Genomic DNA, 16401 nt, shown 5'->3' on the forward strand with positions numbered 1-16401 from the left:
AACGCGAGGAGGTGGGCTAGGCGATCGCCTTTGTATATCGACGCGTGTCTCTCTCCCTCTCGATCGAGTGGGTGTTGTACTGTGTTGTGGAAAACGGCGATTGCAGACTCGAGGGAGCGGCGCAAGGCAGGGAGGAAGCCCTGGGAGGATTGTCAGCCGGGTCGCCAAAAATTACCAGATCGACGGCGGGAGGCACCGCTCCCGGTACGTCCCACCGGGCGACCGCCGGAACGCGGCCGCGAAGCCGCGGCCGCGAACCGCGGCCGTCTCCCGCGAGCCGCGGACGGCGGGCTCCCCACTTCGCGGTTTACCAGCGCTCCCAGCGCGTCGACGCTCGACGCGCCGACGCTCGACGCTCATTTCTTTTTTTTGCCCTTCTTGCCCTTCTTCTTCTTGCCGCCGCCGGCCGCGTCGATGCGGCAGAGGTGGTCGAAGAGCTGCTGGGGCAGCGTCGAGTCGACGAGGAGCTGCTTGACCTTGGAGGGCGCGCCCTTGCCCTCGGCCTTGCCGCCGTTGAAGATGAAGAGCATCGCGTTCGCGCCCTTCTCGCCGATGCGGTTGTAGAGCATGTCCACGGACCCCAGCACGCTCTCGGGCTTCATGATGATGGTCGCGAGCTGCTCGAGGGCCGCGATGTCCTCGTCGGTCTGGGCGATGCCGTTGTCGGCCACGGACAGCGACCCGAGCGTGACGTTCGCCTTCAGGCCGTCGCAGATGCCGCTCAGGCCGCCGCCGCCGAGGTGGTTGCCCTGGAGATTCAGCAGGTTCAGCGTGAGCTGGCGGTAGGACAGCATCTCGCCCAGCGGCCCGCCGCCGTCCGCGTCGATGTTGCAGTAGGGCAGGTGGAGCTGCTTGAGCGTCGAGTTCGTCCGCAGCCCCCGGCAGAGCGCGACGACGCCCTCGGAGCCCAGCGAGTTGTTGTAGTCCAGCTTCAGCGTCAGCAGGCTCCGGTTCATGCCGTAGGTCAGCGCCTGGCCCAGGGACCGCGCCCCGCGCGCGCCGATGCCGTTGTCGAGCAGCTCGAGGTACGAGATCGCGACCTCGGCCCCGCCCAGCCGCAGCAGCTCCGCGATGCACGCCGCGCCGTCGTCGGACACGTTCGACCGCCAGAGCCGCAAACTCTTGACGAGCTTGCACTGCGCGCCGTTCATGCCCGTGCCCGAGCCCATGATCGCCGTGCAGAGCGCGCGCGTGCCGTGCGGCCCCAACGCGCCGAACTCGTCGTCGACGACGAGCTGGTTGTGCTTCATGAAGGCCTCGAGCTTCTCCTCGTCCGTGAGCTGGTCGACGATCTTCTGGTTCGCCGGCACGGCGATGAGCTTGCAGAACTTGGTGTAGTTCGTCTTGAACGCGTCGGGGTTCATGCCCGGGTCGCCGTCGTCGGCGAAGTCCGCCTTCTTGTCCTTCTTCGGCGGCATGGCTGCGGTCGCGGGCGGCCCGCCGGCGCCGGGCGGGCGGGCGAGGCGCGGCGCGGGCGGCGCGGCGGGGCGCGGCGCGCGGCTAGGCTGCCCGAACCAGCAGCGCGCTGTTGATCAACAACGGGTGCAAGGTTGTGCTCATGAATCTTTGCGGCGGCCGGGGGTCCGGGGACGCGCGGCGCGCGGGGAATCTAGGCGGCTCGGTGCACGTGGACCAGGCGTGTGTGGGTCCGGTTCAGGCTTCGAGAGACGTGGCTCCGCGGGATCAATGGCGCACGTCTCGTACCGATCCGAGCGCACCCTGGCCGTCGGCTACGGCCGTGATCGGCCTTTTCGGGCGTCGCCGCTTAAATTTACTTCGGTCCATCGGCTTGGACGGGACCGCGCACGCCTTAAAACACCTCGTCGCATCATCATGCGCCGCGACCGGTCGTCATCGATGGCAGGCGACCGGTCGTAAGCATTAGGACGATCGACGATGAGCACGACCGCCTCCCTCCTCGCATGGCTCGCCGCCGCCGTCGCCGGCGACTGCGGCGACGGCCCGACGGTCGTCGTGCCGGCGGTAAAAAAAGGCCTCTCGTAACCAACGCATGCGCATCGTCCAGGACGTCGCCATGGCGCAGCTCCTGGGCTACGCGGTGTCGCTCCCGCGGACGCTCTTCTCGCGAAACGGGTGCCACTACGCGAGCGACTGCTACCGAGACTACGACAACGGCACGGACTTCTGGTCCGTCTTCGACCGCGAGCAGACCCTCGGCGCCCTGGCCGCCGCGGGGATCTGCGTCCGCGACCCCCCGCCGGACGGCGCGGACGCGCTCGCGATCCCGTTCCGCTGGCCCGTCGCGGCGTCGGACGTCGCGCGGTCGCGCAAACTGGTGAACCGCTTCGTCGGCACACACCCCTACGTCGGCTTCGGCGACCCCGGCCACTGCTGCACGCACCTCCTCCCCGACTCGCCCGCGGCCGCGGCGGCGCTCCGGCGCGCGCACCGCGCGTTCGCGCCCTCGTCCGCCGCCGCGGCCGCGGCCGCGCGGGTCCTCGACGCCTTCCGGGAGGGGGACGACGTCGACGAGGCGTGCGTCGCGCACTGGCGCGACGAGGACGACTTCGTCCGCTCCGAGCACGCGCTCGACCGCGACGCGTACCGGGCCGCGATGGTCCGGGCGCTCGACCCGTGCCGCGCGGCGCTCCTCGTCGGCGACGTCTCGCGCGCGCGGCTCGGCGAGCTCCGCGGCATCCCCGGAATGCCGACGCTCTACGCGAAGACGTCGCTGCTCCCGGGCGTCGACTGGGCCGCGGCCTTTGGTGGCGAGGACCTGGCCTCGATGGTCGACTCGCGCGTCGCCGAGGCCGCGGACCGCTTCGTCGGGTCGCCGTTCTCGTCCTTCTCCGCGCTCGTCGCCTTCGCCCGCGGCCCGGAGCGCACGGCCATGGCGGACGTCGACGTCGCCGATTCGCTCGGCGCGCTCTTCGAGGCCCAGTTCCCCGCGGACGCGGCGGCGGTCGGCGACCCCTGCGCCTCGCTCGCGTCCGCGTCGGAGAAGTTCGCGAAGCGCCTGGTCCGCCACACCTGCGCCGTCGGCGCCGAGCGCGCGCCGCTCGCGGCCGACGAGCTCTTCGACCTGCGGGAGAAGAAGACGAAGCGCGGCGTCGACGGAAGGCGAAGCGAGGCCTCGCCGTGCGGGCCCGACTTCGCGGGCCTGTCGACCGCGTACGGCGTCGCGGTCGCCGCCGCCGCCGCCGCGGCGGCCGGCCGGGGCCGGCGCCGCGTCGCCGCGATCGCCTGCCTCGCGTTCCTCCCCCTGCTCCTCCGACGACCGCCGCCGCGCTGCCGCGCGCCGCCGCGAGCCTGGTCGCGGGGCGATCCCTGGCCCCCGTCGCCGCCGCCGCTCGCGTGGCCGCTCGCCCGCTCCCACCCCTGCGCCGCGGGCGCGGCCGTCGCCGTCATCTCGGCAAACCTCGGCGCCGCGGACGTCGTCGGTCCCGCGCCGCGACAGAGAGGCTGCGCGCCGGCGTTCCTTCTCTTCGTCGCGGAGCGGACGCGCGCGGCCGGGTGGACGACGGTGCTGCCCGCGGCCGGCGCCGCGACGCCCGCCGACATGGTCGGCCGCGACGCGACGGCCTACTCGCGGACCTGGGCCGCGGCGCTGCGGACCGCGCGCGGCGCCTACCGCGGCGGCGGGCCCGCGATAGGCGCCTACCGCGGCGAAGACGCGCCGCTCCCCTTCGACCTCGCGTCGCTGGGCCACACGGCGCGGACGGCGCTCGCGCCCGAGCACGCCGGGGCCCAGAGCCTGCCGGACGTCATGGCGGCCAAGTTCGTCAAGCTCCAGTTCCTACGGTTCGACGTCCTGAAGCGCTTCGAGATCTTTGTGTGGGCGGATGCGGCGCTCGCGTTCGACGCCTCGGTCGTCGCGCGCGCGCTGCGGCCCTTCGGCGAGACCCGCGCGCGGCGCTCGCGCTCGAGCCGCACCCGCAGCGCAACTCCTCCGCGGAGGAGCTGGACCACTGCCTCGAGCCACAAGCGCCGCCGCGGCTCCGCGCGCTCCGCGCGCGCCTCGAGGCGCAGCGGGCCGCCTACGGCCGCGTCCGCCGGCTGGAACGACGACCGCGGCCTCTACTGGGCGGCCTTCTTCGCCGCGAGACGGCGGCCCGCGGCGTCGGCCCTGTTCGACGCCTGGTGGCTCGAGGTGCGGCGCTGGCAGTACCGGGACCAGATCTCGCTGCCGTTCGCGCTGGCGGCCGCGGACCCGCCGCTCGCGACGTTCCGCGCCTTCGGCGAGGCCCCGCCGCGGCCGCTGCCGCGGGAGCAGGCCCTCTGCGCGACGCTCGTCGGGGACGTGACGCGGTGCTGCCGGCGCTGCGCGCCCGACGTCACCGCGAAGCTCGCCGCGCGCGCCGCGCGGCTCGACGCCGCTTCGAAGTAAATCGTGTTTATATTACGCCGCCTTCGCCTTGACCCAGCCCCCCTCGACCATGGACGCCATCGCGTCGCGGACCGTGTCGACGAGGGGCACGAAGGCGAGCACGAGGCTCCGCTTCGCGCGCGCGTTCGAGAAGGGGATCTTCTCCTCGAAGACGCGGAGCTTGAACTCCGTGATGCCCGCCAGACCCGCGAGGGACGGCCCGACGAGCGGCGCGTCGTAGACCACGCGCAGCGCGGCGATGAGCGCCGGCGCGTACATGGGCGCCGCTACGGTCTTCCACTGCGGGCACGCGGCCCTCGCGACGGCGCCCAGGTCGAGCGTGTTCATGACGCCGGCATCGTTCACGAGGAGGTGGCGGCCCGTGGCGGGCATCGACAGGCACCTAGGATGTGGGAGCGTCACAACCGTGTCTCATGTCTACTATAAATGAAGTCGTCACGGCCAAAAAGGCTCAGACTTGACCTATTGATTCTAATCATCGACGCCGCATCTCGCCGCGCGTGCGCCGCGCCGACGTCGCGGACGTCGACGAAGCAGCAGTTGTAGTTGAGCATCTTGTTGCCGTAGAGCAGCTCGCGGAGCAGCACCGTCGACGCCTTCGTGTGCTGCTTCGTGAAGCACGGCCCGAGCGTCACGCCCGGGTTCAACGTCGCGAGCGGCAGCGCCATCGTCTCGCACGCCTCCCGGACCAGCGCCTCCGCGGAGGACTTGGCGAAGCCGTAGGGGTCCGTCTCCACCGTGGACCAGCCGTTGAAGTCGGCCTCGTCGTACGTCGCGCCGCCGCCCTTCGAGTCGACGGCCGCGACGGCGATGCACGAGGACGTGTGGACGAATTTCTTGATCGTCGCCAGGTGCTTCTCGACGCTCGCCAGGACGTTGCGGCAGCCCTCGAGGGACGGGTCGACGATGTCGCGCACGGGGTCCGAGACCTTGAGGATCTCGACGACGGCCGCGACGTGGACGACGGCCGCGGCGCCGTCGAACGCGGCGTCGAAGGACCCGGCCTCGAGCAGGTCGCCGCGCGCGAGCTCGACCGCGCCGCCGTGCTTGGCCGCGAGCGCTTCGAGGTGCGCGACCTTGGCCTCGTTCGACGGGTCGCGGACGCAGGCGCGGACGACGTAGCCCGCCTTGAGGCAAGCCTCGACGACGTGGCTGCCGATGAAGCCCGACGCGCCCGTGACCGCGACCGTGGCGCCCGGCGGGATCGTGGCCATGGCGCCTGCGGCGGTGGCGACTCGCGTATTGTATGCTTGCGGCGCGGGCGACGGGCGCGTCGCGCGGCCCCTCAGCAGTTTATTTGATAGTTTTTCCCCGTCAAAGGCAGTCGATGAACCGCTCTGGAAGGAGGTGTTGCTCGTCCTCGGGATGGGGGAGTGGGAGCGATCCGGGACGCTGGTGCACGCGAGGCTGCGGCTGCCGACGAGGCCGGCGGCGTCGTGATCGGCGAGTGCATCGTGCTGTGGCAGGACCGGCTTATGGGCGGCGCCAGGACGGCCTGCTGAGCCGCGCCGTGATGGACGAGGACCAATACAAGGCGCGCACGCGCGCGCGCGGCCCCATGGCTGCGTCGAGATTGCTGTTGGATGCCACGAAGGCCAGCGCCGCGAGCACGGCGCCCAAAAAGGCGAAGGCCAGCGCCTGCGAGGCAAGATTACAATCGCTGTTCACGTCCATCGCGCCGGAGGCGCCGCCGCCGTCGCGCATCGAGGCGGGGCACTCCGGCAAGGCAAACCACACGGCGCGGCTCGACGACGTCTTCGGCTCGCTGAACCACTCGCTCCGCGCGCCGTCGCCGCCGCCCGCGCCAGCCCGAGCGCCCGCCGCCCGCCGCCCGAGGAAGAAGGCGCGGGGCGCGCGGGGCGCGCCGCCGCCGAAGCAGGGCTACACCCTCTACGAGCTCGGCGACAAGGTCGACGCTGGCACCGAACGCGCCGCGGCGCTCTCTTTCCTCGACGACCTCCGGCGGCGCAAACGCGGCGACGCCGCGGAGGAGGACGAGCCGACGGCCCCGTCGAAGCCGACGTTCAAGAAGCGACGGCGGCCGGCCGGCGGCGGCGCGGCGCCGGCCGCCGCCGCCGAGCCGAAACGGACGCGACCAGCGGGCGTCGCGCTCGCGCACCTCGCGGACGATGAGTAAGCCCCTGGGTATATAGCAAACGAAGCAGGGAACTTCGCGAAGTGGGATTCAGCGACCGATCGGTCGGCCGCACTCTCTCGGCGCCTGACTGCACGCGGGCGCTAGACGCGGGCGCGAGAGCTTATCGAGAGCACAAGGCTGGGCCCACATTGCAGCACCTTCGACCCAGGTGAGCCATAGTTTTGGTGACGAGATGGGCGGCCACCCCAGACGGCCGCGCTGGGCTGCCGGGTCCGCCGTGGCCCTGGGCGGCCTGGCCTGCGTCGTGGCGGCGTCGTTCCGCTCGCTGCTCATCGACCCCCGGTCCGCCGTGCGCTCCGCCGCGGACCGCTGGATCAGGTTCGCGGCCCCGCCCGGCAAAACGCTCGCGTCGACGGTGGCGCTGGACGCGTCGGCGTTCCTGGCCTTCCCCGCCGTCGTCGAGATGCTCGACCTCAAGGGCGTCGCGGCGGCGGACCTGTACGACTACGTGCCGCGACAACTGACGGCCACGTTTCGCAACGCGGGCGCCGAGATCGAGGGCGCGATCGGCCGGAGCGCGCTCGGCGGCTGGGTCGCTTTGTCGCTGAGCTCCGGCAACAAGGCGTCCTACGTCGTCGTCGTCGACTACGCCAACACCTACGGCCCCCGGGGCCTCAAGGTCTACAACGCCTCGAGCCTCCTCGTCGCCCTCGGCGCGAACGCGAACAAGGGCCCCCGCGCCATCTGGAATTTCGTGGAAGACACGTGGACGATCCTCTGCGCCGGCGGGTCGAACGACGCGCACGACCTCCAGCTGTCCTACGACGGCTCCCAACTCTGGCAGGCCGACGGCCGCACGGCCGTCGAGGCCTGGGACGTGGCCAGCGGCGCCGTCGTGGCGTCCTTCGCCGAGGTCGACGTCGAGGACCCGAACCACGTCCAGGTCACGGACGAGGACGCCGTCGCCTACGTCTCGAGCCGCCAGACGGACGGCGTCGTCAAGATGAAGACCGACGGCACCGTTTTGTGGACCCTGGGCGGGCCCAACGGCGACTTCAACGTCACCTTCGGCGACGACCACTACGCCGCGGGGTCGTCGCTCTGGGTCGGCCAGCACAACGCGGAGTACGTCGGCGACGACGAGTACTGCCTCTTCGACAACCAGGAGGGCACGGGCGCCGACTCGCGCCTGTTGTGCGTGGAGCTCGACTACCACCGCTCCAAGGCCGCCGTGACCTTCTCCAAGGATCTCGGCGCCTACACGCCCCACTTCGGCGACAACGACCGGCTGCCCACGTCGAACCAGTTCGGCGTCCACTGGCCCGACCAGGTCGACGTCGACGACCAGTACGACGTCCGCGCCCTCGAGGTCGTCCGGGCGACGGGCGACGTCGTCTACGAGCTCAAGGTCGTCGGCGCGAAGTGCCGCTCCGCGGCCGACTGCGACAAGGGCCTCACGGACCGCTGGACGTCCTACTCCGCCGAGCGCTTCTACGCCGCGCCCCTCGTCTGGAACGCGACTTGCGCCGGCTCGACGCTGAGTTTCACCGCCGCCGACGCCTTCAAGAGGCCCAACAAGTACGCCGCGACCTACGACGTCGTCGAGCGGCCCGCGCGCCGCGCCAAGTCCGTCGCCGGCGACTTCGAGCTCGCGGCCTACTGGCGCGACACGGCGGCGGCCGTCGACGTCTCCGCGCTCACGGGGCCCCTCACGCTCACGGTGACGAACGCGCAGGGCGCGGCGACGACCGTGGACGTCGACGCGTGCTCCTAACTTTTATGTGTATCTACTCTTCCTTGAAGAAGGCGTGGTCGCGCGCGCCGGCGATGGAGAGCCGGTCGTCCGCGTCCGCGGCGAGGCGGGCCATGAGGTCCCGCGCGTCGTCCGAGAGCTTCGCCGGCGACACGATCTTCACGATCTTGCCCAATTTGAAGCACCCGCAGTCCGTGCCCTGCGCCTCGAGGCCCTGCATGATCGTGAGCTCGGGGGACACGCCCGTGAGCATGTGGCGGAGCACCTTCCCGAGCGAGAACGCGTCGATCTCGTACGCGTGCGCGTCGTCCATGGCCACCGTCTGCGCGTGGGCGAAGACGAGCTCCGGCGGCGAGAAGCCGCGCGTGCCCACCGTGGAGATGGACCGTTTCAGGAGCGCCGACGGCCGGGGGCGCTTCGATCCGCGGATCGACCGCTTGATCTCCCGGAGCGACGTCGGCGCCGCGCTCGGCAGCAGGCGCGCGAGGCCGAAATCGATGAGCTTGACGCGGCAGGCCGAAAGCGGCGCGCGCGCGAGGGGCTCCGCGAGCATGACGTTCTCGGTCTTGAGGTCGCGGTGGATGATCTGCCGCTCGTGCAGGTAGACGACCGCGTCGACGACCTGGCGGCCGACGCGCCGCGCCGCGGCCTCGCCCACCGCGCCCGCGGCGTCGATGACCTCCGAGAGCGCGGGGCCCTCGCAGAGCTCGAGGATCATCTCCATCTCGCGGCGCTCGTCGTCGTCGCGGCGCCAGGCGTAGAGCTTGAGGATGTTCGCGTGGTCGAGCCCGCGCATGACCGTCACCTCGCGCACGAGCGTCGCGACGGCGTCGGGGTGCTTTTCCTCGAGCGCTTCGAGGTCCATGACCTTCACGGCGACGTCCCTGCCGTTCGTCTTGCCGCGCCGCACGACGCCGAAGCCGCCGCGGCCGAGCTCCTCGCCGAGCGTGAGATTCGCGAAGGCGTCGTCCATCGTCGTAGGTGTCCGACGCCGTCGTCTCGTCGTCGATCGTCGCGTTCCGGTACGAGCGAGGACCCGCGAGCTACTCGATGAAGAGGATCACTGAGGGAATTGCCTGAAAGCGAATCGCCGATTTCAATCAACAGTGCACGCTGCACAGCAAGGAGCAGCAGCCCACATCACACACGAATCATGATGGTTTAAAGCGCGTCTGTTCATTCATCATGAGCACGTAGATCGCCGCCATCTTCGCCTGGTACGTCTTCGTGGCGCCCGGCCGCACGACGTAGGTGGTCACGAGGAGCGCGTCGTCCGAGCCGAGGAGCAGCTTCAGCAGGACGGCCGTCGGCAGCTGAAACAAGAGACGATGCAGACCGTGGCGTGCGGCTACGGCGTCTGCGGGCTGGACCTCGGCGCGCCGCAGCTCGTCGACGGCGGCGCGGGCGTCGTGCGCACGCGGGCCCAGGAGATCACGGCGGTCTACGTCGGGGACCGCAGCAGCTCGCGCGACGAGGCCGTGCGCACGTTGCGCGGCGACGTCGCGCCGGTGTGCGCCTGGGTCCGGCGGCGCGGCGCGCGGGGCCGGCGCGACGACGACCGGTCCGCCGTCGCCGCCGTCGTCGCCGCGGGGCCCGGCGGCCCGCCCAAGGGCCACGTCGTCATGGCGTCCGAGAACCGAAAAACCCGCGAGGACCCCGCGCGCGGCGCGCGGCTCGCCGTGCGGCGCTGCGGCGACGGCGAGCGGCCCGTCGTCGGGGTCATCATCGTCGCCGCCGGCGACGTCGGCGCGGCTCGCGACGCGGGCTACGACGTCGGCGGCGACGCGCTGCCCGACGGCTCGCGCGTCGCCGTGCGCCGCGCCGCGGGCGCGGGCGCCGTCGGCGACGCGCGCTGGGCGCCGCGGCTGCTCGACACCTACGCGTCGGTCCACGGCGAGGCCTGCGCCGGCGCCGCGGCCTTCTGCTTCCCCGACCGGGGATTGGCGTGCGTCGAGGCGTCCGACGACCGCGCGGCGCGGCCCGAGGGGCGCGTCGTCGAGTGGGCGCAGACGCTCCCGGACGGCGCGCGGCTCCGGGGCTGCGCTCTCATCGAGTACGACGCCCTCGACGGCGCGGACGTGGCGCGCCTCGCGGCGGCCGCGCGCGCGCCCGTCGCCGCCGCGGCGCGCGACGCGGAGGCGGCGAAGCGCGCGCGGAGCGCCGCGAAGCTCGGGCGGCGCCTCGGCGCCGCGCGCACGGCGGCCGACGACGAGGGCTGGAAGCTCACCAACCTCGCGAAGCAGCGCGACGCGTCGAAGACGCGCGAGGTCTACGAGCGGCGCCTCGACCGCGCGACGCGCGACGGCGACGCGGCGCGCGCGGCGCGCTACGCCTACCGCGTCGCGCGCATCGACGGCGCCGCCGCCGCGCCGCCGCCGCGGGCCGCGGGCCGCGAGCCGCGCGGAGGCGGCGGTCTGGGCGCCGAGGGCGACGTTCTTGCTCTCCGCGGCCGCGGGCGTCGCGCCCGCGCTGCGGGCGGCGCTGGCGGCGCTCGTCGCCCTCGCGCCCGGCGAGCGGGACCGGGCCCTCGTCGCGCTCCTGTCGACGCCCCTGCCGCGGCGCCACCCGGCGATGTTACGCGTCGGCGGCGCGACTGTTGCTCTCCCCCGCGCGACGTGCAAGTACGGCGCCCTGCCGCCCGGCGACGCCGACGCCGTCGTCGAGCTCTTTCGTTTCGCGTCGCCGCGGAGCGTCGCCGCGGCCTGGGTCTGCCTGCTCTCCGAGCGCAAGGTCGTCGTCGCGTCGGCTCTGGACGGCCGCGCCGTGCGGGGCGCGGACGCGCTCCACGCGCTGCTCTGGCCCCTGGGCTGGCAGCACGCCTTCGTGCCGAGGCTCCCGCCGTCGCTGAGCTGCGCCGTCGAGTCGCCCTGCGCGATCCTCGCGGGCGTCGTCGACGGCGACGACTGGCGGGCCGCCCTCGCGGAGTGCGACGACGCGAACGTCCTGGACCTCGACGGCCGCGGCTTCCTGCCGTCGGCGGCCGAGGCCGACGCGGACCTCGAGGCGCGGCGGCGGCCCCGCGTGTCGTCGCGCTACTCCTGCGCGGCGGACTCGACGGACGCGCGCGGCGACTCCGACGACGATTCGAGCGACGACGACGGCGACGGCGGCGCGTGCCTCCTGCGCCTCCTGCCTCGGCTCGAACGACGGACGCTGGTCCGCGCGTGGGAGGCGGCCGCCGCGTCGGGCGTCCCGGACGTCTTCGCGATCCGCGCGGCCGCGGCCGCGTGCCTCGCGTCGCTCCTCTCCGGCTACGCCGCGGCGCTGCGGCCGCCGCGGTTCCCCGACGACTACCGCACGGGCCGGGACCGCAACGCGCGCCGCGAGCCCCTCTTCTCCGTGGACCGGTTCGAAGCCGCGCGCGTACCGTCGCCGCTCCGCCAACGGATCTTCGAGTCGCAGGCGTGGCACGTCTTCTGCCAGCGCCGCGCGGTCGACGGCGCGGACTACGGCGCCCTCGCGACCTTCGACGCCCTCTGCGGCGGCGTTAGCGCGCTCGTCGACGACCGTCGAGGGGCGCCGCCCGTCGCGCCGTCGCCGAAGAAGCACCGCGCGTTCGCGGCCGTCGACGCCGCCGCGCTCGACGCCGCCCTGGCGCCCGACGTCGCGCGCCGCGACGACGACGACGACGAGGACCTGCTGGCCCACGCGGGGCTCCCCCACGGCCGCGGCGGGAGTTTCTTGGGCGCGTGGCTCCTCGCGGCCGCCGCGTTTCCCGACTTCCGCGCGACGCTCGCCGTCGCCGCCTTCGGCCTCGCGACGACCTGCGCCCTGGACGACGGCGCCCTCGGGGCGGCCTTCGTGGCCCTGGCGCGGTCCGGCGCGGACGTCGCCGGCGCCGCGGCGGCGCTGACGGAGGACCGGTCGATGTCGCCGGCGACGCTCGCGGCCTTGCGGCGGTGCGCGGGCACCGAGGGCCTGCCCGGGCTCGTGGACCTGACGTTCCGCGAGCAGTACGGCAGCGCGAAGCTGCGCGCGGCGCTGGAGCGCGACGACGGCGCGACGGCGCTCGCGCGCCTCTGGAGGACGGGGCAGATGGCCTTCGACGGCGTCGACGTCGACGCGGACGACGGACGGCGGCGCCGTCTACCGCCTGCCCGCGCGGAGCGCCGACGCCTCCTGGGACCTCGCGTCCGACGAGGGGTCGGCGCCCTGCCTCGGCGGGGCCACCTGGTACGGCGCGGGCGCCGTCGTCGCCGCGGCGTGGCCCCGGGCCGACGGCGGCGGCGACGCGCGGACCTGGAGCCCGGCGACGCTCCGCGTCGCCATCCTGCGGGCGGGCTGCGCGGCCTACGACGTCGCCTCCTGGACGCTGCTCGGCGAGGCCGACGCGCGGCGGGGTTTGGAGGAGGCGCTCCTCGCGCGGCGGAAAATCGGCGGTCTACCGGCGGACGACCCGTCGCTCTTCTGGTCCCTGGCCTACCACTGCGCGCGGCGCCACCTGCCGTTGTGCGTCCCCACGTCGCTCGTGGACGTCGTCGTCGCGGGGCCCTCGGAGGCCGCGGCCGTGGCGCTCGCGCGGCGCGCGGCGGCGCGCCGGCCGACCGTCGACGTCGCGCGCGCGGAGGACGCCGACGACTCCGCGTCGGAGCTGAGCGTCGGCCGCTTCGACGACCTGCTCGTGAGCCGCCTCGAGGCCGACTCCGACGCGGCGTCGTCGTCGTCGCGGGACGGCGGCGACGCGCCCGCGCCGCTCGCGCGGCCGCCGTCCTGGGAGAACGTCGCGACGCGCTTCTTCGGCCACCGGTTCTCGGGCGCCGCCGACGCGCCGTCTTAGTCGCTTAACTCGTCGTCGGGGGGCGGGCCGTCGTCCGGGAGCTGGATCGCGTTGATGAGGCAGAAGAAGAGCTTGGCCGGCCGCGACTGGGACCGGTTCTCGAGGCGGTAGATGTTGTTCGGCGGGATCTGGAACTGGTCCCCCGGCGAGAGGAGGAAGCGCTGGGCGCTGGGCGCGTCGAAGCGGCCGACCTCGTCGTCGGGCTCGGGCCGGTTGATCGCGAGCTCCAAGGCGCCGTCCTGGCCCTCGCCGGCGAAGAAGAGCATGGACGCGAGGCCCGTCGACTCGGCGTCCTTGACGCCCTTGGGCGGGAGCTCGAGGCAGCCCGTCATCCAGCCCGGGATGACGACGTCGCCCGCGACGGCCTGCTCCCGGCTGAAAGCCTGCGTCGCGAGCGTCATCCGCGCCTCGGCGCGCTTGCCCCCGGCCATGGTCGCCGGCAGCTTGGACATGAGCAGGTTGTCGAAGCGCGCGATGGCCGGCACGGCGACGACGCGCTGCGCCTCCTCGGCCCAGACGTCGGCCTGCTGGCCCTCGCCGTCGGCGTCGTACTCGGACGCGGTGAGCGCGCCGCCGTCGCCGCCGCGGCCCGGCGCGCCGTAGCCGCCCTTCTTGGCCGCGCGGGGGCGAACCCTGGGCTTGGGCGTCTTCGCGCCGAGCTGGATCGCGACGACGGACGGCGCCGGGACGGCGTCGTCGCGCCGGTAGATGAGGCGCTCGTTCTTCCAGAACTTCATGGGCGGGAACTTGGCCCGCTTGCTCCGCCGCACGTTCGGGTCCGCCGCCTCGTCGTCCTGCGGCGGCTCGTAGGCCTGGACCCGCGGCGGCTCGTCGTCGTCCTCCTCGTCGCCCGCGGGCGGCGGGCCGTCGTCCGCGAGCGACGCGCGCGCGCGCTCGTTGCCCTCGCGCGCCGCGCCGACGAACGCCTCCTCCTCGCCGCCGCCGTCGCTCAGGTCCGCGAAGGCCGGCGCGTCGAAGTCGTCGTAGCCCGGCGACGCGCCCGCGAGGTCCGCCGCCGCGAGCCCGTCGGAGTGGTAGCGCGACGCGCTCCGCTCGGACCACCGCGACGCGGACCGGGGCTGCGCCCGCTGGGCCGCCGTGGCCGTGAAGGCCTGCGCCGTCGACGCCGCGGCCCAGAACGCGTCGAGGTCGTCGTAGCCGCTCGCGTCCTTCCCGACGGCGTCGTAGTCGATCACGACGCCGGAGCGGCGGCCGATCATCGCGTTTTTTCGCGTGCGCGTCTCGACAGGCGTGCTCGGGCGTCTCTCGACGCGTGTCACGACTGCGGCGGCGCGGACGGGCGCGCGCACGAGCGTCGAGCGGCGGCTCCAAGCGCTCCTGTTTAAAGCACCTCGTCCAACTCGAGGGCGCGGCGACCCCCGGCGAGCTGCGCGCGGACGCGATGGACGCCAGTGAAGTGATCAACGTACATCTAGACACGCCCATAGGAAATTAATTAATAAAGATCAATCATCGAATTCCGGCCGGCGGAGCCAGAGTCATTAGTCCTCCATAGAGGCTGTGCGTCGACCGCGCGCGCGGGCGCGGTGTCGCGGAGGTCCGCGGGCTGAAATCACGGCCAAAATTGGTTAAATGGTCGTATCAAAGCAAGCTTGATGATACTCACGCGTTGATTGCACGTTTGCGAAGACTTTTTGCGCGCGGTCGCTGGTTCGGGTCAAGAAATCGCAAGATTTAACTTCAACAAAAGTGCTGAAGTTCAACAAAAATGTTGACTTTTAAATCCAGGCTATCAGAATCCGAGTTTTGATCACTTCACTGATGGACGCGTACCTGGAGAGGTCGGGGGCAGCCACCACCTCCCGAAGCTTACTTCCCCGCGACGAAGTCCAGCACGAGCCTTGCGAACGCCTTCGGGCTCGTGAGGTGCGGGAGGTGGCCGCCCGGGAGGGCAACCTTGTCCGCGTCCGGCAGCAGCGCGAGGAGCGCGTCCGTCGTCGCGCCCGTGAACGTGTCGTCGGCGCCGTAGACGAGGCGCGTCTTCTGGCGCAGATGCACGACCCGCGCCGTGATGTCCAGCGGGATCACGATGGACAGGCGCGCCATGACCGACGCGTGGTGCGCCCAGGACGCTTCTTTGATGAAGAAGTTCGTCACCCACTCGGGCTCCGACGCCTCGACGACGTCGGACGCGTGGACGTAGGCGAAGATCGTCTGCGCGACGTTGGGGAACGCGCGGCCGATCACGCGCACGACGGGCAATGCGAACGTCTTCTTGAGCCAGACCTCCGTCGTGAGCTCCGTCTTCGCCAGCGAGCTCAGCAGGAGGAGCCGCGTCACCCGGGTTTCGTGCTCGAGCGCGGCGTGCATGGCGACGACGCCGCCGAAGGACTCGCCGACGACGGGCGCGGCGTCGATGTCGAGCTCGTCGAGCGCGTCCGCCAGCCCCCGCGCGAGGTACGAGAACGTGTAGGCGTCGCGGTTCGCGGCGGAAACCAGCGGCAGCTCGTAGACGACCACGAAGCGCTCGCGGGTCAGCTCCGGCAGCGCGCCGGCGTAGAAGGACGCGCAGCCGTCGAGGCCGGGGATGAGCACGACCGGCGGCAGCGCCGGGTTCCCGTAGGTGCGGTAGCGGGGCAGCCCGGCGTGGGCCCGGCGCATGCGCGACCGGTCCACGTAGCTCAGCAGCGCGACGACGGCCGCGACGAGGGCCCGCGAGGATGGCATCGTGGAGGCTGCCTCGTTGCGCTCGCAGGTGGGCTGCCCGAGTGGGTTTGCTACACGGCCATCGGCGCGCCGCCGAGTCGACGGCAAGTCGACGATGCCGAATTCAACACCCACCGCTCGCGAGCTCCACGACGAGAGGGTGGTCGATCAGCGGAGTCGCCAGGCTTCCAACGCCGACGAACGCGCACGAACGCGTCGCGATGAAGTTCGCCGCGGACGAGCCGAAGGTCTGCGGCGCCTGCGGCTCGTCCAACGCGACGAAGATCTGCGGGAACTGCAAGGAGCAGCCCTACTGCTCCCTCGAATGTGCGCGCTCGTCCCCCCGCCGCGCCGGCGCCGACCCCGCGCGCCCGCGATTTTAGGCCAGCGCGAGCACTGGCGCGAGCACAAGACGCAGTGCGTCAAGAGCGTGCAGCGCACGGGCCGGCCGACGTCCGGCGCGGTTCCGCCGGCGCGGCCGACGGCGCAGGGGCCGAGCCGCAAGGGGAACCAGGTCATCGCCGGCACGCCGCTCTACGGCGACCACTTCCGCGCGAGCTCGCCCGCGGCCCTCCAGCGCGCCAACGCCGCCGGTCCGCCTCCCGGCGTCCCGCGTCGCTCCCGCGCGGAACTCTTACGACCCCCCCCCCGCAGGCGCGCGCGTGGGCCTGCGCAACGAGGGCAACACGTGCTACCTGACCTGCGTGCTCCAGGCCCTCACCTACAGCCCCCTCGCCGGGTACCTGCTGGAGGTCGAG

At 72.7% G+C, this 16401-nt stretch overlaps 5 protein-coding genes across 5 annotated transcripts; 3 read left to right on the top strand and 2 right to left on the bottom strand.

The window, feature by feature from the left end:
* Positions 1 to 1896: 1896 nt before the first annotated feature.
* Positions 1897 to 4348, top strand: AURANDRAFT_64564 (hypothetical protein; the record flags this gene model as incomplete). Its single annotated transcript, XM_009039079.1, has 2 exons — positions 1897 to 1983; positions 2027 to 4348. 2 exons carry the CDS (start codon positions 1897 to 1899, stop codon positions 4346 to 4348), a joined length of 2409 nt encoding a protein of 802 aa, XP_009037327.1.
* A 398-nt stretch (positions 4349 to 4746) lies between these two features.
* Positions 4747 to 5562, bottom strand: AURANDRAFT_27115 (hypothetical protein; the record flags this gene model as incomplete). Its single annotated transcript, XM_009039098.1, has 1 exon — positions 4747 to 5562. One exon carries the CDS (start codon positions 5560 to 5562, stop codon positions 4747 to 4749), a length of 816 nt encoding a protein of 271 aa, XP_009037346.1.
* Positions 5563 to 6678: 1116 nt separating this feature from the next.
* On the top strand, positions 6679 to 8220 carry AURANDRAFT_64565 (hypothetical protein; the record flags this gene model as incomplete). The annotated part of the gene is made up of 1 exon (XM_009039080.1): positions 6679 to 8220. One exon carries the CDS (start codon positions 6679 to 6681, stop codon positions 8218 to 8220), a length of 1542 nt encoding a protein of 513 aa, XP_009037328.1.
* A 1307-nt stretch (positions 8221 to 9527) lies between these two features.
* On the top strand, positions 9528 to 12976 carry AURANDRAFT_64566 (hypothetical protein; the record flags this gene model as incomplete). Its single annotated transcript, XM_009039081.1, has 3 exons — positions 9528 to 10538; positions 10606 to 12255; positions 12341 to 12976. 3 exons carry the CDS (start codon positions 9528 to 9530, stop codon positions 12974 to 12976), a joined length of 3297 nt encoding a protein of 1098 aa, XP_009037329.1.
* A 1830-nt stretch (positions 12977 to 14806) lies between these two features.
* Positions 14807 to 15664, bottom strand: AURANDRAFT_64567 (hypothetical protein; the record flags this gene model as incomplete). Its single annotated transcript, XM_009039097.1, has 1 exon — positions 14807 to 15664. The coding sequence occupies one exon, from the start codon at positions 15662 to 15664 to the stop codon at positions 14807 to 14809; it is 858 nt and encodes a 285-aa protein (XP_009037345.1).
* Between the last annotated feature and the right edge of the window lie 737 nt (positions 15665 to 16401).

This window comes from Aureococcus anophagefferens, assembly GCF_000186865.1.
Source record: "Aureococcus anophagefferens unplaced genomic scaffold AURANscaffold_10, whole genome shotgun sequence".
NCBI lineage: Eukaryota > Pelagophyceae > Pelagomonadales > Pelagomonadaceae > Aureococcus > Aureococcus anophagefferens.